General features: G+C 45.7%; 1 protein-coding gene across 5 annotated transcripts in view; it reads left to right on the forward strand.

The window, feature by feature from the left end:
• Positions 1-25,426, forward strand: part of foxp4 (forkhead box P4) — a 91,057-nt gene that overhangs the window by 45,133 nt on the left and 20,498 nt on the right. For 2 of the 5 annotated variants that reach the window (XM_070958521.1, XM_070958516.1), the window contains exons 3-6: positions 5,120-5,209; positions 15,484-15,606; positions 18,818-18,934; positions 22,850-22,988. In XM_070958521.1, the coding sequence (XP_070814622.1) occupies positions 5,120-5,209; positions 15,484-15,606; positions 18,818-18,934; positions 22,850-22,988 (469 nt within the window). The remainder of the gene's footprint in view (positions 1-5,119; positions 5,210-15,483; positions 15,607-18,817; positions 18,935-22,849; positions 22,989-25,426) is intronic. The other 3 variants (XM_070958518.1, XM_070958517.1, XM_070958519.1) reach the window with 3 other exon arrangements.

Below are 25,426 nucleotides of genomic sequence, written 5' to 3' on the forward strand. Positions count from 1 at the left end.
TCTCTGATCATGATTCCCTCTGAGCATCCAGAGGAAGAGAAGGACTCAAAGATAAGAGAGATTAAGGGCCAGAAAAAACGCATAGAGTGGCAAAGACCAAGCCAGAAAGAGGGAGTAAATTAAAGTAGGCGGGGGGTTTATTGGAGTTTGGAGGTGTTTCCTGGTGCTTAAGTGAGGAGTGGGAGTGCAAACAGATACAAGGGATCACAGGGGTGACCCAGGAGGACGACAGCATCGACGCAGCTTTAGCTCGGCTTTAAGCTTCAATGACAGCACTCTGAAAAAGAGATATAGAGAAAGAGTGAAGTAAAAAAAGAAGATCCACCGCTCCTCTCTGAACCCAGGTCTCTCTCACTGATCCAAACTCAGGAAGCGTGCAGGCCTGCAGAGAAGCAGCTAGGTGTGACGAGCTCTTTTCTACGTCTTCACCCTGTATCTATCTACCCCTCTCGCCATCTCTCGCTCTCTCCTGGGGAAGAAAAGGGTTTAGGAGTGGAGAAGCGGTGCATCACAGGCCTCTCCACCCAGGCTGCTGAGCTACTAAGCCAGAGAGGGGGTACTTGCGTGGAGCAGGAGAGATCTGTTGCGTCCGAAGCTGCTGAAACATCTGAAACTAGCCTGCTTTAGTGGTGTCATACTGATGAAAGCTTCTCACCCTCACTTGTGCTCCTTTCTTTTTTGTACTCACTCCTTCTGTGTCTAAGAGAAAAGAAATCTGATACCACCTGCCTCCCCCTTGCCCTTCCTAACTCCATCCCCTCCTCCTCCTTCTTCCTCAAGGACAGCCCACTGTCTGCCCCGGGGGCTGTTTATCTAGGGGGGGGGCAGGGGGGATGAGGAGGAGAGGGGAACCAGTTTGTTTCGTTTTGGCCATCAACAATGGACCTCAGTCTGTGCTGACGGACTACTCCAACATATGGTACCCACCTGTCTCTCTCCCCCCCCCACCCCCCGCTCCCACCCCCTTTGCTACGTCTCTCTGTTTAGATTTCTTTGCTTATTCCTGCATTCTCTCTCCCTGTCTCACCCAAACACGCTGGGCGGATTAGAGGCCAGATTCATCACACACACAGACCTGTTTGCTTTAGCAACCTGAGCCAGGCACCGGCACACACACACACACACACACACGCAAATGTAGCTAAGGAGGCCTGACCTTGCAACATGTGGATGGTTACTTTTTTGTTCTTATCTGAGATTCAACTTGTAAGTTGACATCTCAGTCATGCTCAGTGGAGGAGAATCCAAATTCACATGGAGTGTGTACACACACACAGATGCTCATCAAGATCATCATACACATGCAGCAAAATTAAATTTCTATTCTAGTCTTCTTATGGATCCTCTAACTGCCTCACCAACCCTCCCTCGCTTCAAAGAAACATAGTTGTCAGCCATTTTTCAGAATTCTGTTAAGGAGAGAAACTGGTCTTTACTCTGTGTGTGTGTGTGTGTGTGTGTGTGTGTGTGTGTGTGTGTGTGTGTGTGTGTGTGCATGCGTGCGTGCGTGCGTGCGTGTGTGTGTGTGCGTGTGTGTGAGTGACCCTGCTGAATTAAAAAATGCACTGTTATTAAAGGCTGTGTCAGAGGCGATGATTTACAGAGGGGAGCGATGACAAGTCAGAAGAACTCACACACTGAACTGACACACATGCACACACACACACACACACACACACACACACACACACACACACTCTCTCACTCACACACTGTGCTCTCAGGCCTCCAAGCTGAGCAGTGACCTCCTCACCCCTCCTTCCCCTTCCTCCTCCTCCTCCCTCCCTCTCTCACTCTAATAAAACCTGTCTGACACCACTGATGTGTGTATGTGCGTGTGTGTGTGTGTGTGTGTGTGTGTGTGTGTGTGCACTCTGCGGCAGCACAAAGGCTCTGTTGTTGGGCCTCCCTCTTAGGCCTCCCTCATATTTTCTTTAAAGGTGCAGTGCGCCCCCAAGAATGCCACAGGGGGAGTGGGGAGTTGTGGGGGGAGTCTAGGAGGAGCTGGTGGGGGGGTGGGGGGCACGCTTCACAATGCTACAGCTCACCCAGGTCACAGAGAGAAAAAGGCAAGTAGTGAGTGTGAAGAGGAGAAATGAAAGATAAGGGTCAAAAAGAGGAGTGCTTCTTGACAATGTGGGCATGAGAGAGTTTGCCTCTGTGTGTGTCTGTGAAACCACAGCGCGCCCATCCCAATCCACCAATGCTGATTTCAGAATATAAAATAAAATTATTGATTCAGTGAAAACAAGCTCCAATAACTTAATATAAATAATTGAATAATAATAATTGAATATAAAACAAATAGAACAGATCTTCAGCTTTTAAATATGTGTTAAATGCAACGAACTGTATCGAGTTTACAAGCAGTAGTGCTCAAAAAGATGTCCAGCTAGCTGATTCCATTGTTTTGTTTCTGTATTGGAACGCTTCAGCGTGTATTATTACTCTCATACCATTGCTCTTACCATCGGAACAAAGCAGGATGTGTTTGAACAGCTATTCACTGTTTAAGGCTTGTTTGTAGTCTGTTTAGTTCGTTTCCCCACTGACGTAACTGGTATAGTAAGTGACTACGTTTGAGCTGTCTTGCGGCTGGGCGCTTATTCAATATTAGCGCATATCGACATTCAGTGGAGTCCTGTCATATCATGTTATACTTTTACAAGATTCTGTCCATCAGGTAATTGGCCCAGGAAAACAGCTGCTGTGGACGCAATCCAAAGCTTTTAGAAAAAATGTTTGTGTATACTGTATGTCAATATCTGGAAAATACTCTGAATTTGGAGCTTGTCCCTGGATTACGACTTTAATGGTCACCTATCAGCCAAAAATAAATCATTTTTTCCCCCTGATTGTGGTATAAAACTACAAATTACACAACTGTCTTTACAGCATCTAATCTCCAGTTCTCCTCTTAGCTGTGGCACATTTGAATCAACCTGGATCTAAATCCACGAAACAGACTCACTTTAAATATCTACAGAATGACAAGCTTTGTTGGTAGTTCTTGTCTCTTAAATACACCCACATCCATGAATACAGGCAGAGGAGAGGAGACAGGCATCACCTCTGCTTGGTTGTAGCGTTTATGAAAGCCATAAATGGCTCTTTAATATAGTGGTAATCAGGGTGGTAATTTGGGTGGAATTGTCCCTTATTGTTGCCAGACATGCCTCCCCAACTCCTGCCAACACACACGCATATGCACGCACACAGACAAACACACACGCTCACTCTTGGGCAGACAGGGTGTTCAAGGAGTAATTCACACCACATGCCAACAAACTGGGCGGTTGTGTTTTTTTTGCGTGTGTGTGTTTCTATGTGTGTATGTCTGTGCCTGCTTTAATGCTGAGGTCAAACCAGTAAATGGGAGGGGGTTCCCAAGATTTTTGTTTAAGTGTTAAAATATATGTGTGTGTGTGTGTGTGTGTGTGTGTGTGTGTGTGTGTGTGTAGGCACGTCTAAAGCCACGTCCATGTGTGTGTTTTAATTGCGGTCTCAGCAAAAGTAGCAAGTGTGCTCGATACACATGGTTTTCATCACTCTGACTGCAGAGTACTTCTCTCTCTTTCTCTCTCTCTCTAATCTCCCCTCTCTGTTTTTGTAATTAAACATTACTTAATGTACCCGAGCTTCTAATTTGACAATTCATTAAATATGTGACAATATACAGTAAGCGTGCACTGCAGTGTTTCACAGCTTCACAATTTTCTGTACTTGTGAAATGATGCAGATTTCTGGTGCTGTGTGGTTGAGTAAGAGCTTCCATGGTAAAGAACATCCCTCATTCTGGCCGTTAATTTGCGGTGTCCACACACACACACACACACACACGCACACACGCACACACGCACACAGACTTTCATAAATCAATATTTACTAAGGAACCTTTCCCCTTTGAGTCAGAGGAAGCAAATGTGCATCCTGCTGTCTCCCCTCTCTAGCCCTCTGTCATGAGGTTGTGTGTGTGTGTGTGTGTGTGTGTGTGTGTGTGTGTGTGTGTGTGTGTGTGTGTGTGTGTGTGTGTGTGTGACTCTGCGCTTACAGTAAGTGTGAGGCGGCTCTTGTGTTTTGAGATGGGTGTTTTCTTGTTTTGTTTTAGGGGCAGTTCAGACATTCCAACAAAACTGCCCGTTCCTCAGGAACTGATTTATCTTGGTGATAAAGAGCTCGAGTCTTTAATACTACAGCAGGCAAAGAAAGAAAGACGTTTGTATTGATTTTAATATAATTAAGGGTTTTTAATATAATTAAGGGTGAGGGGGAGATAGGAGGAGAGGCAGTGGGAGAGATGGTTGAGGTCGCGGCATCGGAAGGATGAATCAGCAACACTCGAGGGCAGAGTGAAGGAGTGGAGACAGAGCAAGAGCACGGTGGTGTCACTGGTCTGAATGGACAGCACTGGAGGGCAGAAAGGGGAGAAATGGGAAGAGGAGGAGGAATGAAGAGGTGGGTGGCAGTTAGTCACAGCGCTGCAGGGCACATCAGGGCAAACGGTCCCTTACATCACTCTGACACACACAAACACAAGTGCAACTGACACACATGAAGATATGCTGACACACTTCTGCCTCAGAGGATGTGGAAAACCCACTTTGCACCATCCTCGGGAAAGAGAGGGGGAGGAAGAGGAGGAGGAAAGGGGTGTGGAAGAGAGAGGGAAACAGAGGGAGGGAGGGTAGAGAAACGCAGAATGGAAAGAGGAGACGGTCAGAGTTTGGAGTCGAAGGAGGTTTTGAATGAGTTGGAATGAATTCAGTCACGTAGAGACACACACAAACGCAGATATACATACTCGAGCGTGCTGTATGTGTGCCAGGTGGACGTCTCAGGTTGAGGAAATCAGACCTGACAGCTTGGCAAAGGGAGAAGGTACAGCGAGTGGCCAGTATGAGAGCATTTCTGTGCTTTTCTTTTATCAAAAAATTTGTTTTAGGGCGTGTTGTTTGAAACTGGACTTACACACATGCTTTTTTTTTATTTTGAAGTCAGCTGTAACTTTGAAAGGTGCAGGACTTTTATGAGTGTGTTGTTGTTTAATAATCACAAATATCTGACTGGAAGGCTGTGTAGGTATGATGAACATCTGATCATCCCTATTTTTCCCTCGTAGGCGCTCCAGGCAGCCAGACAGTTCCTCCTCCAGCAGGCCTCTGGACTCAACTCCCCTGGCAGCAACGAGGTCAAACAGAGCCCTGTGCAGGTCAGAGCACATGCACACACACCCATACAAACACATGCACACACACATGCACAACCCAAGTGTTGCTTTGTCAAAATCTGTATAATATTAAGCTCCTGGCTGCTGCAGCTTGCCTTCACCAACCTGCCACGTCAACTACACACTGTGATATAGGCGCATACTTTTCTCTCTCTCTTTCTCTCTCTCACTGTCTCTCTCTCCCTCTTTCTGTGAGTGCATGTGTGTGTGATTGTTAGTGTATGTGTGTGTGTGTGTGTGAATGAGGTCTTTGTAGTGATTGGGGTAGCGAGCTGTTTTCAGAGTTGAATTCCACAGTAAGCAGAGAGCGGGGTTAGCTGGAGTGCAGGATCCCCACTGAAAGACACTTGAGGAGGACACACACACACACACGCACACACACAGATGGCACACACACACAATTACTATCAATGTATGTTGATAAATATCACACATGACATTACTTCTGGCACTTCTTTACAATTATGTGCAGAATACATGCAGAAGTGTGATTTGTAGCTATGTCTCATATCAGTAAAGTGGGGCCATGGGTATACTAGATCAGCAGTCAGGCTGCCGCGCTGCTCTTCTCATTAACATGCCACATGAAAAACAGACAGCTGGGCCATCACAGTATAGGAAATGACGAAAGACTTGGAAGAGAGAGGCTGATGTGAGTCAGAGGCAAGGACGGATTTCATTTGCAGTGTCAGTAAGGTGCTTGTGGGAGATTGATAATACTGTGCAGGCCATCTAGATAAAAAGGAATTATTAGTAACGTCTTGTTTATTCATAGACATTGAACAATATTTATATGAAAATGATGCATGAAGTTGGGTTTAAACCTCTTTGGTGCAAAGAAAATGCCCTTTTTTATTTCCAGTGGCAGAAACAAGGGTCTGTTTGGCATAAAGGAAGAGCAAAGTGTGTAGTATGAACAGCAGTGGCCTCCATGAGAGAGCAGAGGAAGAAAACAAATTCACACAGAACTCAAACGTCATCAATAGAAAGACCAAAGAAAAAGATTTTGCAGTGTCGGCCACACAGTTTAATTGCCAAGTGACCTCTGGGAAGTGCAAAAAATGCCACAGAATTAATGTCTTATTACCAGAAGATGTCAAAAATGAAATAAAATTTAAAAAAGGGGGATCTTGCGGATTACGCTTTAATCAAAACCTGATTGGAATCAGAATCACTTTATTTACTTTGGATAGAAACTGGCAGTTGGAGAAATTACATGGTGGCTTTAAAGGGATGGGAGAATAAAGTAAATACTGTTTTATATCATATCTGCATTGGGAAAATATTCTAAAGATTGAAATTGCATTTATAATGTAAATCACACAAAGTGGTGCACGTGTGAATTGATATTAATACACGTGTTGCAGCGGTTCAGCCCGACTTTGACCTGCAGTTTGTCTCTGGTTTGTCCTCCCATACACATGGTTTGAATCCACATTGGCAGTGCAGTGTGCGTCCTCAAACCCTCTCTCTTTCAAACACAAATCGGACAATACTTTGCTTTGACGTGTCCTTCATGCGGTGAGGATAGAATTAAATGTTACTGATGTTTAAGCAGTTTGTCTCATCTTTAAAAGGGCTTAAGAGATAGTGAGTGGGGAAGTCAGAGAATGCGAGCATGCAGAGGGAAGTGAAACTGAAAGTTTGCGTCTGATGTAGATCTGTTGTTTTGCAGCGAGGTGTTAGGAACTTCCAGTCGAGTCTCTGTGAACGCTGACAAGAGATTAACCTGCGACGGCATTTCACACGGACGGGGTCAAACTCGGGTTGAATACATGTTCATTTGACCTGCCTCATACGCCCATCTCTTATATGAAAGGAGTATTACCTTCCCCTGGCCTCCCTCGCTCTCTGCCTTGGGCACGCACACTCACACACACACACACACACACACACACACACACACACACACACACACACACACACACACACACACACACACTCACACACACACACTCCCCCTCTGGTACTCTCTCTATCTCTGTCTTGTTTGTCTTGTTTGTTGGTGCCTGGCCTGGCTAGCCTCTCTGTACTCTCCAGGGCATCCACGCTACATCTCTGTTGTCTGAGCTGTCAGCTCACATGGCCCCACACACACACACACACACCCTTGGATTTACATTTGTGTGTGTGTGTGTTTGTACTTGGATCCTTGCAGTCAGAAACACAGGCACAAACATAGCACAAAGTGTTGTTTGTGTACCTGTCTGTAGCAGCAGCAGCAGCACTGAAGTTGTTTACTAGACCTCACAACAAACCTGACTGCTAAAGTGGTGTGTAGAAAACTCTTAATTACAGTCATTTCTAGCTTTATGATCATTTTTAATTCGCTGCAACTGCACTCAGCTGCTGTAATTGAAGCAATCATCCGTCGGCCGCAGTGAGGGTGAGTGAGCGATGGAGTGAGTGAAGCCAGACATTTAATCTGGTCATTTCAAAAGGTGGCAGTAAGCAACTGTACAGTGACACAGTGGCTCACATCAGGCACAAAATGGCCGTCCTCAGGTTGGTTCCTGCTGGGCTGCTCTCACACATGCAAATGAGCCTCAGCCAATAATGAGATCTTTAGGAGCTCGATAATTAGATTTTTCCTTTCTCTCTGAGGGAGAAAGACAGAGGCAGACAGGGAGAGCTATAAGACTTCTATTCGTGTCTTGACTTCTCTGGAGAAACCTTGGTCTGTACTGACAAGCCCCCCCCCCCTCCCCGCCATGCACCCCCAACTCCCCTCCCTTCCCCATCATATTTCTCTTCTTTTCTTTATTTATAATAGAGGGGAGGATCTGAGCTGAGAGCAAAAGAAACTCAGAGATTATATCTGCTTTTTGATTGGTTGTTCAGAGATGGTCTCTGTGTTTGGCTGGCTGTGTGAGATGGTATCAATCCACTCTGTGTGTGTGTGTGTGTGTGTGTGTGTATGTGTGTGTGTGTGTGTGTGTGTGTGTGTGTGTGTGTGTGTGTGTGTGTGTGTGTGTGTGCGTGTGTGTGTCACTGTCAAGTGTCACATTCAGGAGAAACTCGACAATAGCTCAAGTCTCAAGACAGGCAATTGCAGGAAAAATTGATTGTGTGCAAAAAAAATTGCAGCTACAGTTGGTGAAAAGCGCAATAATCAGAATTGTGTGAGAGATTATTTAGGAGTTTGATGATTCAAGACCAAAGAGGCGTTTTAATTTGACGTTAGAAACACATTTTGCACAGATAGAAATAATGTTGGGAGATAATGACAACACTTACAATGACAGGCTGGAAACAGGAGAAAATTGCCATTTTGAATGAACATGTAACATAAGTTGTTTTGCTTGAGGTCTTGTCGATCTGTCACTCAGTATTATGTCTAATACATGAGCTGGATTTTTAAATTTGCTTACACAAGACATGGAACAGTACAAAATGAACTGGGGTGGTAGTAGTAACTCTGTGTCCTTATTCAGCAACTACTGCTAATGTGCCCTTAAGCAAGGCGTGCATAAACCCGTGGCTGAACCAAGCAGCCTGCAGGTGCGAGTTAGCTGTGGGCAGCATGGAAAAGGAGCACAAAAGGCTCAGTCAGTCTTTCCTGAATAAGTCCAAGTGAAAAAGGCCATTCCTTCCATGTGAGAGATTACACTTGAAAGATGTCCTTACCCTCTGTAGTATTTGGATAATTTCACACTTGGTGTGTGTGTTTGTAGTAGGTATTGGACATAATTGGCCACAGTTACCTTAATTGGTTGTGGCACGCGTGCGACTGAGTGAATTGGTGGGCACACAGTTGGCAGACGGAGTGGCAATTGGCGGATTACCCAGCGTGATACGTAGCATGCCTCCATGACCTGCCACAAATTCTTTACAAGGGACACACTTGGCACGCATTCATACACTGGGTGGGCACAAGCAGACACATATACACCCACTTGGCAGACACACGCCTGGCACACTTAACACACTGCCACTTGGCATACACACATACAGATTAATGCACGTGCTTGGCTGTGGCCCATACGTATGTAATTGAATAGCGCGGTGTCCTGTTTTCATGTATTATTGAGGAGCTCGTTTAATTAGGAAAAAAATGAAAAGACTCATTAGAGATATGTTAATTAGCTTGGCTCTCTGCTCTCTGGAGAGGGCTGGCACCAGCACACTGGGATGGAGGAAGAGAAGGAGCCACGCAGAAAGACGGGAGGAGGAGACTGAGTCATGTCAGTCTTAAAACAGAGATTTTCTTTCAATGAAAATGCTTTGAATCAATAGTGCAGCCATAATTTGCCAGTTTTCTATGTATGGCTGAATTGTTTTCTGACCTTCCCTAGCTGCCTTATTTGAACCACTACAGATTTGTGGAAAAACTACTGAACATAAGGATTCTGAAGCAGGGTTCAAAGTCTTTTAACTAATCAACAAAAGTATGTGGAAAGATGAGTGTTTAGCCCCCCAGAGTCTGCGGTACTGAAGCGGTTCCTTCTCTCGTTCTCTTTTATTTCCTTTCAAAGTGTTTTTCCCAAAGCACTCCTTTTGTCCACTCAATGAAAGTGCTTAGTTGGCAGTTTCTCTTATTTGATGTGGAGGGAATTGGGGCCGTGTGTGCGCGCATGTGTGTGTAGGTTGGTGTGTGTGTGTGTGTTGTGGGGGTAGTACAGGGTCCTGACAGTTTGTGAAGGGTGTATGGGAGGAGGCTGAGCAGCCAGTGGAATGGGTTTGGCTCTGGGCAGAGGGGTGGACAGACAGAGGGGAAGGATGGAGAGGAGAGGTTTGGGTCTGGCCACTGAAGTGTGAAACTCTTATTTTGTGATTTGAAACATGAGTGAAATCAGTAATGAAATATGGTCGATAACGGCCTCTCACACTTCCCAATGAAACGCCCAGAGTGTGTGTGTGTCTGCGTGTGTGTTTCTGGAAATGTGTTGTCATTTTTATTCTGAAGCACTGGGGCGTTAGATGGAGGGAGGGGGTGGATGAGGGGAGGAGAAGGGAGGGTGGGGGCGGGGGGGAGAAGAGGAGGATTTTCCACTTGAACTTACTGGTCTTTCACTGTCCTCTCTGAAGTTTTTTTCTGTTTTTCATTTGTCAGACCCCTGTCAGGGAGAGCGGACTGTTATGTGTGTCCACATGCAAAGTGTATGTGTGTGAATACGTGTGCCTGCATGAGCGTAGAACAAGCCCCAGCTCAGCTATGGGCCAGTTTGAGATCCCAAGTGTGTTCCTCTGCAGGCTCGCGTCCCTCCACTGTCCTCACACCTCTGTCCTTTCATCCATCCTTACATGCATGCATCCACACAACCAGTCATCCATCCTTAGCCCCTTTGTACTCGCCTTATCTCCAATTCAGTTTGTTATGAGAAATCTGCCAATCTGGCTTTCACAAAAATACCTGTGATGTGGAGGCAGGTAGTGATAGAAAGAAACATACACACAAAGATTCAATAAAGCTCTTTTGGCACACTGAGATTTTTTTTGGCACCAGTGCACACGCATATGTTGTTCGTAGACTCAGACAGAAACATTACTCAGCAAAAAGTTTGAGGCAGTAAGATGCCTGTATCATTCCCAACCCACCTGGCTTCGCTCATCAGTTCCCCCAGAGTAATGTGGCCCCTGGCCCTGCTGCAGATTAGCTGGAGGTGGGGTACTCACCACACACAATGGGGTCCTTTTACTTCCAGTGGAGGCCTGGCCCTGAGTTCCAAACAACGCTCTCAGCAAAGTAGACGCTCCTTCTATCTGTTTTTCACTCAAACACTTTTCTCCTTCACTCCTGTGCTTTTCTCTGTCCAGCCTCTTGTTCTCTCCTTCCACCCATCATGATGGCAAGATGAGCACAGACACGCTGTTTACCTGGAGGGACTGAAAGAGGGAAGGAGCGATAGTGATGATAGCTGTTGAATAAACAAAAAACAAAAAGAAGAGGGAGTGTTCACCGTGAGCCATTAAAGCACACACAAACAGCAACTGCTGGCAGCTCCTGTACATTGGCGGGAGTGGCCGTGTGCCTGAACAAGCAGAGATTTCTCCTTTTTTTAACCACTGCTGCTAATTTGTCACACTTTTGCCAGTAGTCCAATCAGAAGAGGAGAAGCTTTGTGAGCATTGATAGCCAAGAAGGATTTAAATCTTTCTAAAAAAAGGGTGCCAGAAACTTTCTGGCTATATATCATGGCGTGAAGCTTAAAAGTCAGAGGCCAGTTTTTATGTGCAGTTATGTCTTGTGTGTGTGTGTGTGTGTGTGTGTGTGTGTGTGTGTGTGTGTGTGTGTGTGTGTGTGTGTGTGTGTGTGTGTGTGTGTGTGTGTGTGTGCGTGCGTGCGTGCGTGTGTGTGTGGACCAGAGGAGAGACAGAAAGGCAGGCGTCCCTTCCAGGGTGAGGTGGTAATGCTCAGTGACAAGGATAAACAGCGCTGGGGTTTGCTCCTACCAGGAGACGGGGGATGAGGAGGAGGGAGGGGAGGAGGTCTGTGTCAGCCCCTCTCTCTTCCTCCTGCTTTCTCCTCTGTCATTTTTTCAATTATCCCTCTCTCCTGCGTGTCCCCATAGACCCAGAGGCAGGGCCCGCATCATTTAGACTGAGAGCCTGTTTAGATTCTGATTATAGTCTCCTTTCTTCTCGCCACTGCTTTCACACACACACACACACACACACACACACACACACACACACACACACACACACACACACACACACACAGGTACACACAACGTGCTGGCCGCTCACTTTTGAGCCAGCATGAGGTGAATGACTGCAGCAGTAAATGTATCTGCTAGTGAAGCTCATGGGAGTGTTGAGGACACTGTCAACTGACTTTTTTTTTTCAAAAGGGACAGAAGTGGACAAAACATCATTGAGATCATCTTTATTTATTTTTTAAATCTGATCATTTGGTGTGCACAGGCATATATTAAGTGATGGTTAAGACTGCTTTGTTTTTGGGTGCATTTTTGTAGTCAGGGACCTCAATTAGAAGGAAGGTGAGGGTGTGAAATCCAAAGTTCACGCCTAAATTAGAGAAGATGCAGTCATTTAAGCGGCCTGTCTCTGTATAAACACAGAGCTGCAATAGGCCTGCCTCCCCCCCTCGGTGCATGCTGGTTTAATATCTGATAGCTCTCCTTCCGCCCTTCCTGAGGACTCATCTGAAATGGAAAGTGGGGCTTTCCTCCTCGTTAGAATGAAAAGTCATCAAGGGAGGAGAGGAGAGAGGGATGGAGCCTCATTGAAATGCAAGTTACATCCCCCTTCTTTCTCTCTCTCTGCTCCTCTGGGACTCCATGCCTTTCTCCTGCTTCTCCTTCCCATCTTTAGGGCGCTCCCTCACTCCCTCTCTTCCTTTGTTAATCAGTTAAACTCCCTCTTCAAACAACCCCTCTAATTACTCCTCCGCTCTCTGTAAACGACAAGGCTGTCTCTCGCTTCTCCTCTCCTCCCTCCCTCACGCCAGCTCGCTCTCCCCAAGACAGGGGTTGACCTCTGTCAGCCGCCGACCCCTCAGCAGTGCATATGTGTCTGCTTGTGTGTGTACGTGTGACTGAATTAAGCATTTTAATGACGGGAGTGACATCTTTAAAATCTCACTATTACTAGTGGTTCAACTTTCACATTTCTCAAACTGTAGGAGATTGTTCACCCGTATTTGTGTGCGTCTTCACGGTCACACTGCCTCAAGCTCTCAGCCACATTTCTCCTTTCTCTCTGTTTTCCAACCATTATTTCTTTCCTTCCTTCGCTCCTTGTTTCCATTCTTCCACTGTGTGGATGGTATCCTTCCTTCTCCCCTCTCTCTGCTCGCCCCTCCACTCACGCCCCCCACCCCCAGCTTCACCTCTCTCCCACTAATCTACCACGCATCTCTCTCTTTTAAATTAACATGCAACGCGAAAAAATGGGATGACAGCGGAAAAAAAATTAAATACATTTAATAAATGGCTGACTTCAAATCGCCCGGCTTTTCAGACTCTCCCTATTCACAGTCCAATGAAAGGGGAGAAATCATTCACCGGGAGAGACAAAGCCGAATGAAAATATAATTCCGCATTGTGAGGCGCTTTTGTCCTGGCCCGTCAAATCGCTAATGGCGAGGCTTTTGTTTTGTGGCGGCGCTCTCAGGCTGGCGGTGTCGTATGGCGGTGGCAACGCATGCCCCATAATCACCACGCTTTGTGATATTAGATTATAGGGGCAATTAATGGCGTCAAACCTTAACTACTCAGCATTCAGCCTGCCACACACACATTCATCCTTAATAACATGCATACATGCACGTTTACACACATCCACCCACACACACACACACACACACACACACACACACACACATATACAGTATAGTATCAGCACACATGGACGCGCATTTGGTTCTGGCATCAGAGCATCAGCCAACACACCGAAAGGTGCTATAACTCCAGTAATTATTACGCCTGTGACTTGAAAATGTCAATGGCGGTGTGTATAAAATAGAATGTATGAGTTGTCAAGGAGGAAGAATGGGATGCACAAGAGCAATTAATTACAGCTTTTCATTTGGCAGCTTAGACTGACAAGGCCCGGCGGCGGGGGCAAGCTGGCATGACGCCAAGCGGCACCCATCACCACCCCCACCTTGCTCGCTACACCCCACCACCCCATCCCCTCTGCCTGTTCCTTTACCAACTGCCACAACACCACCCTTCCCCTGCCTCACCCCACTCTGACTTCTTCTACTTCTTCTTCTTCTTCCTCCTCCTCCTCCTCCTTCTCCTCCTTCTTCTTCTTCTTCTTCTTCTTCTTCTTCTTCTTCTTCTTCTTCTCCCTCTCCTCCTCCTCCTCCTACTCCTTCTTCTTCTCCTTCTCCTTCTCCTCCTCAACACAAGCACGCAGAGATAAAAACAGACTGTGATGGAAGGAAGGAAGGAGGGAGGGGGAGACAGGGGCCAGGTGGAGAAAGAGGGTTTGTATTTATGGCCAATCTTGTTTACAAAGTCAAATCAGCTCTTTACAGATTTAATTTAGCAGTGACAGCTCGTCCCCTTGCTCTCTACCACACAATTCACTCTCCCATCACCCTCCCTACCTGCCATCCCCTCAGGTGGTGAGTAGATAGACTGCTCTGATGAGAGCTCCGCACACACCAGCACTTGTATGCGTGCCCACACACACAAGCCCACACACAGATGCACACATACACACAGTCTGACCATGGGTGAGATTGATATTTCAACATGGAGTGAATATAGATAAATGGCCAATTTCAGAGGTGATAACTCTCCCTTGTATTTCTCTGTAAAACAGCCATCACTTCTTAACAGACAGGATTATTTGTACTGAGAAGGCAGTATACGCGGTTTATTGATGTGCAGGCAGTGACAGAAGGGAGAGGGGTCGGTCTCCAACTCAATCTCTCCCCGAAATATCTCTCAGCGTCTCCACTGCTCTGCTTCTTTATCCCTCTCGTTTTTTCAAACCTTAATTCAGTTAATAAATACAAAAGCACTTCGTCAGCAGGATTTTTGTGTGGTTTTCCACATATTCTGCATTTGTGTGTCTTGGTTTCTGATCTATGTGGTTAGTTTGACTCCAGTTTTGGGTTGTTTGTAGTCCGATTAGCATCTCTGTCCATCTCTGTGTACAGTGCATGTGCATTAAGAGTGCTGCACAACACAAAACTGCAAAAATCACTCCATTCTCTCTCTCTCTCTCTCTGTCTCTCTCTCTCTCTTTGCCTGCCTGCAGCTCTATCTGATGAGATAGACATCTCATCAGATAGCCACTCTGTTGTTCCTTTCTTCTTAGCCAGGCTTGACTGTGTGGAAAGAGAATCGGAGGCAGTCCTAATCATGTGTTTATGGAAGCAGATAAGATTTTATATCTTAAAGGGAGATTGCATATCTGTCCTTTCATCTGCCTGTTGTCACAGAAATTGCTTTTTTTTTTTTTTTTTTAAAACAATGCCAGCCTTGTGTGGAAAAGTGTCAACAATATGTGTGCGCCGTGGTGCGTCTGTCTATTTATCTTTGTCTGATGTTGCCAGCTTTTCATAGCAGTGACTGACAACAGAGAATAAGAGACAGCACACGTCTCTAACTTTACCTGTCCATACCAGCATACTGTACAGCCTCCATTCAGATTGTTTGTTTTGAGCTGAGCGTTCAGTTTGCAGGCACAGTCATGCACAGCGAGCTGACTGGGCCTTTTCACACAAAGCTTAACCCATTGATTGAGCTGTCCTACTTTTGCAAGCGAGTATTTAAATGTGAATTATCAGACGTGTGTGTGTGTGTGTGTGTGTGTCCCTGTGCTGTCTGTAGGTGCCTGTGTCCATGGCTATGATGAGCCCACAGATGATCACTCCTCAACAGATGCAACAGATCCTGTCTCCCCCTCAGCTCCAGGCCCTGCTGCAGCAACAGCAGGCTCTAATGCTACAGCAGGTAAAACACACACAGACGCACTGCCCCCCACACGCACACACACACACACACACACACACACACACACACACACACACACACACACACACTCTGATTGGACCCAGTCCCAGGCCGGCATGTTTGGATGTGTCTGTTTTAGTAGGTGCTGACACACACTGGGCGTGATTGTATCTTATTCACTGCTCGGAGATCTTTGAAGATAAACTCGTCCACATATCCACTTATACACACATTGTCATTTCAAGTACCACCTCTTTAGCATTGTTGCTAGGAGAATGTGCATGCTCCCGCCTGCATGCACACACGTGCAAATACACTGACACACACACACACACACACACACACACACACACACACACACTTGTAGGCCTTTTAGCATCAGCCAGTGAATCATAGTGATTCAGGTGTGTGTGTTGATGCCCGGCAGGTGAGGGGTTGCCATGTCAACACAAACAAAAAAAACAGTCTTCATCCGCAACAGATATGTCAAATACTTGAACGCACTAACCTGTGACCTCCTACCTACACACGTGTAACACACAGGCAACCTCGTAAAGGCTGTGAAGAGGATTATTAACGGAGTGGAGATACAGTAGAGTAATTGCAGCATAGGGATGTCGACAAAACACATACATACACAGGCAGGCAAGGCCAGAGCAGACCGTAGATTTAATAAGGAGCTGTAGCTTTAGGCGAGTATGAATTGCAGGGGGAAGATCTGACAGCATGTATCATAATGGAAATGTGAAATGTGCTGGCTTTCTGGAAGCAGACGTGCAGATGGTTAAGAACCTCTTCACCAGCTCTTTTTTTCTCTAACGAGGAAAAAAAAGAGGGGGGGTTTGATCATGCACACTCATGCACTCATTCACTCACTCACACACACATACACACACACACACACACACACACACACACACACACACACACACACACACACACACACACACACACACACACACACACATACACACACATACATTATACTTCTGCTATTAAAACCACTGAGTTTAACATTGCTCTCCCACTTAATTAACCACAGTATGGACTTGCTCTTAATGTATATCTGCAAATCAGGCATTTTTACACACACACACATGCAGAACAATCAACCAACATATCACTCACTGAAGCATTAAATTTCATATCCCCATGGCAATACAGCATTGTGTAAGGGTGTGTAAGTGAAGTTTCTGGCTCACTGCTGCAGCAGTTGTGTGTTTGTACGGGCACTCGTTTGTGGATTTGCATGTGTGTGTGTATGTGTGCTTTAACCTTTAAGTTTGCTCTAACCTTTACTTATGCTACAGCTGCGCTGTCTTTCTTTCCTGGTGCATTCACTAAAGTCAAGGTCATGGTAATAGGCTGGAGAGGTGAGTGCCTCACTTACACATACTCTTAATGCACAGAGCCACTGAATCAAATCATTAAAAAGACCTTAATTATCACTTAATTATTCCCGCAACTCACCACTCTCCAGCCTAGTGTGTGTGTGTGCGTGCGTGCGTGCCTGCCTGCCTGCCTGCTTGCCTGTGTGTGTGTGTGTGTGCGCTTGCATATGCATTTGTCTGTGTGATGAGGAGGTGATCAGGGCTAGTGACGCGGAAAAGAGAGATTAACTCCGCCTAAGGAGCGATAAAAGAGAGGAAAGACAGATGGAAAAGAAAAGAAAGAGCAGCAACAAGGAATGAGTCCTGCATTTAAAATAAATTGAGGACAAGATGGAATGTCATATTACAAAAGAACAGTAAATTATGCAAAATTTAAGTAATAGCTGGAGCAAGATTGAAACTGGAAATGGAAAACAGCTTTACGCAAAAAGAGCCGGACCATTACATTACGCAGGACGTGTGGTGAAGAGGCAGTGGTGTGTAGTCTGCTCACTGCAGGGTCAGACGGATGAGAGACTGAAACAACTGCTGCGTTGTGAAGTCATTCTCTGCTGAAAAGCCTCTTTGAACATTTGACGCACCATGAAACAAAGACAAACTGCAGACGGACACATGTACAAGCTGTTCTCCAGAGGATAACCCCCCACACACACACAGACACACAAACACACACTGTGGTCAGTGTGAATTTTCCTGTCCGCCTTGCTCTCCTCTCAGCAAGATTATAATCTTAATGGAGCTTCCTGAGTAAATTAGTGATTAGTAACTCAAACAAACAGACGAGCCATGGCCAGTCAGAGGAGACTGAGCGTGTGCGTGTGTGTGTGAGCGAATCATGACTTAATGTGTGTGTTTCCATAAATTAGACTGCAATGCTAAATCCGGTAGTCTAAAATTATTGCATTTAGCATTGCAGTCCAGTTCATTCCAGATGATATCTGCATAATTACAGCAGAAAAGAAAATGCTAGTGAACTTGAAGAACACGAAAGAGTGCAGACAAATTCTGTCACTTTCCTCAAAGTCTGTGAGGCCGTTATGGCGATGGATGGACTGCCTTTACATACACACGCACACACACACACACACACACACACACACACAGTCCCAGCAGGTGTTTTATGACAGCAGTACAGTAAATACAGTAAGAGCTGGCTTAAAGTATTTCACAGGAATATCTCCATGTGTATTTCTTCCCTGTAGGCTTAGAATGGTCCTGTTCAGTCTTGCAGACTGTGTGTGCGTGTGTGTGCACATGTGTGCCTGCGTGTGTGTGTGTGTGTAAAGAGCATGTGCATAGATTTTTTTCCCCCTTATTTTTCAAACATGTCAGCTTCTCCTTCACAATGGCGTGATACGGTGCATGTGTGCAGGTGTAGTTCTGCCTGACTACATTGTGCCACAGTCACATCCTTCTGTGCAGTGCTTGAACTCAGTGTGAATAATCCAAGCAGGTTCGGCGTTATACAGTAGCTTTGACTGACACAATCACTTGACACACCATAATAGCTCCATAATATTCTTCAGCAGTCTTTCTCAGGTCTGTGTTCGCTTGTTGTATGTGGTTTGTCAATAAACCACACACCGCCACAACAATAAACTGCGGCCTTCACTGACAGCAGTGGAATAGAAAGCGGCTGCATTCCTTAAGACTCCCATTCAAGTTATGGTGTCAGACTATGGCGGGGCGTTTCACTGTTGGAAGACTGTGGTATTGTTGAGGTTGATACAAAGTGTGTTGTGACTCACTCGCCTCATATTTCTTCCTCCCTCTCCCCCTCCTCCTCATCCCCTCAACTCTCTTTCTGCGCCTGTCTCTAGTTACAGGAGTACTACAAGAAGCAGCAGGAGCAGTTGCATCTCCAGCTTCTGACTCAGCAGCAGCAGCAGCAGCAACAGCAGCAGCAGCAGCAGGCTGGGAAGCAAGCGGCAAAAGAGGTGAACTTCACCAAGTACACACTCACTCGGCTCAAGTACACTCTGAGGTACACAAGTACCCTTAAATGCAGTAAAAGCGGTTGACATGGGAGCCAGCAGAAGGAAAAAATCATGCTGAGGATCTAATGTATAGGATGTATGATACATATGTTGGCGCTCGTCCTCCTTTTTCCTCTAGTTTATTGTTGTGTGCACAAACTCCTCCCAAAACAAAGATTAGTGAATATGGATTTTCATTTTTTTTCCACCAGCATGCCATGTTGAGGCAGCAAAGGCGTGCTGTGCTAAGCCATACGCTCCCCTGCCAAAGTATTCATTTGCATGCCTTCAGCTCTAAGCCGGAGGTGAAATCTCTCTGTAGGAGGGGTCTGCCACTCTTTTAATTGTCAATTAACCCCGCCAGCACAAGGAGCCTCCCTTGCTCTCGCTTTCTCTCCCGCACACACACAAATATGCATGAACACGCACACTGTACCAGGTTTAACCACAGCTGTGGTACAGTAGGATAACAGAGGATCAACTAGGATCACATCGTGGCACAACAAAGAGGTTCGCAATCGATCTGACAAGATTACTGTCATAACCTGTGTGTACGAGAGGGTGTGTGTGTGTGTGTGTGTATGCCTGTTTGTGCATGTGGGTACTGCATGCGTATGATAGAGACATTTTTGCTACATGAATGCTCATTCACCAAAATTACCGAGCACACAGAGGACCAAGCAGGAGACAGAAAAGGGAAAAGGGCCTCATGAGACTTTTCTGATAAACGCATGAGAAGACACATCCTAGATTTCTCCCCTTCTTCCTCCTCCTCTCCCTCGTCCCCCTCTCCCAGTGGGCAGACCCCTCCCCTCTGCCCAAACTCCTCGCCGACAGCGGTCAGCCAACTCGACCGTGACCAAAGCAAACCAGTTGTGGTTGACTCGCATGTTGAGAGGGTGTCTGAATCGCTTTCCCTTTCTCCCTTCTCCCTGCTGCTGTCCCAGTTTTCACGTTTGTTGTCCTGTAACAACTAGACAAGTGCAAACACTGGTCACACAGCTACACATACATGCAGAGAGGGAGAGGCTTGATGTGTGATGGTTCACTGCACAAACACATACACTTGGGGGAATATGCCTTCCTACAGAGCTGCATATACAGTAGCTGATATGACTAAGGCCATTTCTAGCAGTCAGTGTTTTACAGTTGCTGCGAGCCATCAGTCAACACCAAAAACACCTTTTTAGTTGAGTCTAATATCTGGTCCTGTCAGACATTGAGGCAGGGGGTGTGTTTCATTTATGTAAGCCTGGCACTGTTTGTAAGCCTGTCCGACAAGCCAAGATAACCAGCAATCAGCTGGTGTGGGAGAGGATTTTCACCATTTTTAGACTCAAGCTGGCCTTTAACACACCCAGAAAACAACAGAACAGGAAGAGTCAGAGGAGACAGAGGAGGAAGGAGGGAGGATAAAACAGTCTGTGCTCGAGTGGCTGTGACTTTTTGCCCTTCTCCCTCTTTTCTGCAATTCCTCCTCACGTTCTCGTCTGCGTGGAAGTGATGCGTTGAAAGAAAGAGTATGTATGTGTATGTCGAGTCAGGGTTTGTGTGTGTCGCCGGTACATTTGGGACTGGTCAGGAGTCAGCTTAATGAAGTGACTCTGACCATCATAAGAGATGTGTGCGTCTGCCAGTGTCCATCTACAGTGTGTGTGCGTGTGTGCCCGTGCGTGTGTGTCTGCTCTTAGTGTCCCTCTACGTGTGTGTGTGTGTGTGTGTGTGTGTGTGTGTGTGTGTGTGTGTGTGTGTGTGTGTGTGTGTCTCTGTGTCTGTGTGACTGGCAGGCTCAGACAGTGTGTGATGTGCTCATAAATCACATTGACAGCCTGTTACTGCGCTAGCTTTGGCCACTCAGCCACAGCTAATGTAAACAGAACACAGGCACACACACACACACACACACACACACACACACACACACACACACACACACACACACACACATTGTTTTAAAGAACCGTAGCCATATCTCAGGAGGGAATGAGAGGCTGGGGGGGGGGTGAAAGAAATAAAATAGATGGACAAGTAGAAAAGGAGGGGCAGGAGAAAGAGAGAAAAACGGGAAACTGTTCACTCTGATCATGATAAAACATGTATTGCATCAAATGAGAATTGGGCAATTCACTTCACAAGAACTGAACTATGTAAACATGACAGGTTTTGTCCATGACAAAGCCAAAGAGATGAATGTTTCAACACAGTAACAAACACAACCAACAAACTAGATTGTAAGCAAAGTGCAGGAGGAGACTGATGGTGGGAGCAGTGTGCAGGATTAGACAGCATCAGGTCTGCTTCATGGACTGTACACGTGGTTGATTGGCTCCTAGATAGTTTGACCTGCGACTGCTGGATCCTACTCGAACTACCAGGAAGCTCTATTGACATATGTTTGCAGTGACCAAAGGTGTAGATCTGAAGTCTGGCCACCCCGAGCAAAGATTTCTGTGTGGCCGTTGAATCATCACCACTTTTTGTCTCTTGTACTGTAGATTTATTCTTCATTCTTTAGAATCCTTATCTATTAACACTACTAAGTCCTGATCAGGGGCCTGTTTCACCAAATTTGCAACACGCAAACTGTAACTTGGAACACAATGTCATTTCCTCTCTCGTTACTTTTGGCACATTTCACGATTCAAAACGCACGCTGTGGTTGCGACACGTGTATGTGAAACACTGTTTGTGAAACAGGCCCGAGATTTCCAGCAAATATTAATAATACTCTCAGTTTCAAGTTTTGAAACCGAATTCCATTGAACTGTTGTATGAAAAAAGGTGTTTTCCCCTTTTTTTTAATCTTACTCTGTTTTTCTTTAATGAAGAATAGGTTTTGTACTTACTCCTCTACGCCCCCTTGCACCTCCCGAAAAGCCCCCTCCCACACACAAACACACTGCCATCACACTTTTTCTCCCCAGGCACCAAGTCTGAAAGGAAGTGACCTTTCTGCCCTTCCTGTGAGATCCTCTCTGTTCAAAGAGTTCCTTGCTGCCACTCTCTCCCTCACACACACATACACATGGACACACAATGAGCAGTTCCTCAAGTTGTATTTATTTATTTTTCTTCTCCTCTAGTTATCTGTGAGAGATAAAGTCCATTTCTCTCGGGGGTTGGTCAGGGGGGACTTCAAACAGCGCAGCACAGGCCAGGTCTGCCCCAGACTGGGAGAGCAGGAAAGGGGACATTTATCACCGTAACACACACCGACATTATCGCCACGCGCCATGTAGGCTCTCCCACTCTCCCTTCAACCTCCCTCATTCCCTTCCCTCCTGCTCTTCATCCTCAGGGTCCTCACAGCTCAGCTTCGAGCTTTTCTTCCATTTAATATGGAACTAATTTTCTGCTCTCGGGCCTCATAGTTCTCACTTGGTTTTTCAGCAGCAGATAGATGACCTTTATATCATCTTTTTTACTTTTTCATAAGATGTTTAACTCACTTTTTACTTGAATTTGTTGAATGATGCAGTGAGGTCAACTGAAATCATAAAAGCAGAGCAGATAAAGAAGGCTTCTTCTTAGATGTTGAAGAAAATGAAAAATAAAAAAAAACTATCAGGGCCAAGTAACAAAGTTCAAAACTACAATTGAAAAATGTGACACTTCTGCAGAATTTGAGCCCTTTCAGTGTTTATGTTGGAGCAGATCAAAGTGTTTTTTCTACATGCAAGCTGGTTTCTGCAGGCCTCTCCTGGTTCAGGGTTTGACATTTTTTGTACCAGAATGAATGAAGAGTTTATTACTGCAATTAAAAAAATAAGATGAGTAAAAAAATAAACTTGTGAAGAATTGGATGTAGATAATGTGGAAGTTTTACTTCACTTGCTAACTTTTTCGACCCCCTGTCTCTGTCTTTCTGGCTAACAGCAGTTAGGCAGTAAGCAGTTGGCCTTCCAGCAGCAGCTGATCCAGATGCAGCAGCTTCAGCAGCAGCACATCCTCAACCTCCAGAGACAAGGCCTGGTCCCACTGCAGCCCACCGCCACCATGCAGTCTCTGCAGCAAGGTACGCGCATGCACACACGCTCACATTCACATGTGCAGCCCTAACAGCACAGACGCATCCTGACAAACATGCATGCACACATGGTCTAAACCGAGCACACACACGCAGGCCTGTGCCCAGTGCCGCATGTGAAGCCTGTTAAGTTAATCAGCCTATAAAAGATAAAAGGAAACCTGATTGGTGGGTTTGTGGAAGGTACTCATTTGGATAATAAGTAAAATATGCCACTAAACCCCCTGCTAAGAGGTGTGTGTGTGTGTGTGTGTGTGTGTGTGTGTGTGTGTGTGTGTGTGTGTGTGTGTGTGTGTGTGTGGGTGTGTATGTGTGTATGTGTGTGTATGTGTGTATGTGTGCTTGAGAATAGCCAGACACAAGAGCATCATCATTTTGCTATTGCTGTGCCCACTGGATTTTCTTTTTTTGTTCCGATATGTAACTTCTGCCACAGTCTCTTCATTTTGTCAGCACAGTTTTAGAACAATAAAAGTTGACTGTTGTGTGTTTGTCTTTGTCTACTTTTGCCAGTACACACGCATACACACTGTCTCACACACAGAGAATGCTTTAGGGGCTCTAAAGTGGCCGTAACATTGCTAAAGCGCTGACTGAGTCGACCAAACAGGCCAGTTTCCTTCCCTCCGTCTGGCGGTTCTCTCTCTTTCACATGCAGTCACACACACAAGCTGTCGTACTCTCGCTCTGTGATCGGAATCTGACAAAAACCAAAATAAACTCAAATCAATTTCATTTCTAAATAGTGCACAGACACTGTAGAGTGACTTGGGCATGTGTGTTTATGTGTTAGGGGGCAGGTGTGTGTGTGTGTGTGTGTGTGTGTGTGTGTGTGTGTGTGTGTGTGTGTGTGTGTGTGTGTGTGTGTGTGTGTGTGTGTGTGTGTGTGTGTGTGTGTGTGTGTGTGTGTGCGTGTGTGTGGAATTAACAGTTTATAGAGAGTGAAAAAAACAACAAAAAACGAGAAGATGCAAATTGAATAGAAAAGACAGAGGCCACAGTTTTGACTAGGAGAGTGTAATTTTTCAGACAGTTTCAAACATTTGGCTTTGGCATCTCCTTCTCTCTCTCTCTCTCTCTCTCTCTCTCTCTCTCTCTCTCTCTCTCTCTCTCTCTCTCTCTCTCTCTCTCTCTCTCTCCCCCTCCGTATCAGAGTGGAATTTCCCTGCAGTGTGAAAGAGCCGGTCCATTGTGACGGCTCAGCCAGGCGTGAGCCAGAGCATTCCTCTGGCCAGCCATGCCACACAAACACACAAACACACATGCATAAACACTCACACCTACACACACAACTGCACACCCTGTTGCCCCGCCTCAAAGGGCCGTTGTGTCCGGTGGGTAGTTGGTCGAGGGGTGGGGTGACATGAGGGGTCCTGCTATGGTATTTGTTTACCTCTCTGACTGCAGTAAGATGGAGGCAAAACAGAGAGAACAAAACTAATTTCAATAAGAATCCGCTGATTGTTTCTAAACACAGGCTGATCAAGCACTGACAGAGTGTAAGGACTTGTTTCACTCGTACAAAAAAAAGGTCCATTAGATGACTTCCTTGTGTTAGGCAGCACCTTCTAAAGTAATGTCACATTTGTCTACCAGCATCAGTGTGAACTAATATGAGCCTAGCAGCCAGATGTGTGTACGTTTAACAGCAGGAGTGCTCTCATCCTCTCAAATACTTTGTGTCTGTTGCTGGAGGATGCTGTGAGACCAAATTTTCACCCGAATGCTCGCAAAATCAATTTTTTTTCGTTACAAATACCGTATGTTATGTTAGTATTATTAATGTTAACAAACTGACTTACACCAGAATACCTTTTTTTCCTTTAAAGTTACATTTTTTTGTATTCTTAATTGAATGGATGTGGTGTGAGCTGGTCTGATTAGTCAAAAGAGGAAGCAGTTTATGTAGACAATCTCTTAACAACTTTACACTTTCCCTTTCTGGGTGTGTCCAAAGATTGGTCGGGTTTCTTGGATAATACACACACACACACACACACACACACACACACACACAGAAATCCATGCTCACACCGCCTCATTCCTCCAGAGTGAGAACTTTTGTTTTGGCGGGACCGCAGAAGAATGCAGACAAAGCAGACATAATATTTGGATTGCTGCGAGGTCTGTGTATGTGTGTGTGTGTGTATGTGCACGTGTGTGTGTGTGTGTGTGTATGTGTGGCTGCATGCATGCGTGTGTGCTTACGCGCATGGTAAGATCCATTGGAGTGGGCTGTGGCATTTTAGGCGTCTCTCGCACTCTGAAATTGGAGCAGAAATAACAAAGCTGCGACTCAAAAGAACTCAAAGTGTGCACCCACCCTGTCCAGAGAAATAGTGGTACTGACAGGAGCAGTGGTGCTGGTAGACCAGAGCAATTGCCAAAAGAGATTAGGAAATAGTTGAACTATTGTAGATATCTGG

The sequence above is a fragment of the Chaetodon trifascialis genome, chromosome 3 (assembly GCF_039877785.1).
Source record: "Chaetodon trifascialis isolate fChaTrf1 chromosome 3, fChaTrf1.hap1, whole genome shotgun sequence".
NCBI classification, from domain to species: domain Eukaryota; kingdom Metazoa; phylum Chordata; class Actinopteri; order Chaetodontiformes; family Chaetodontidae; genus Chaetodon; species Chaetodon trifascialis.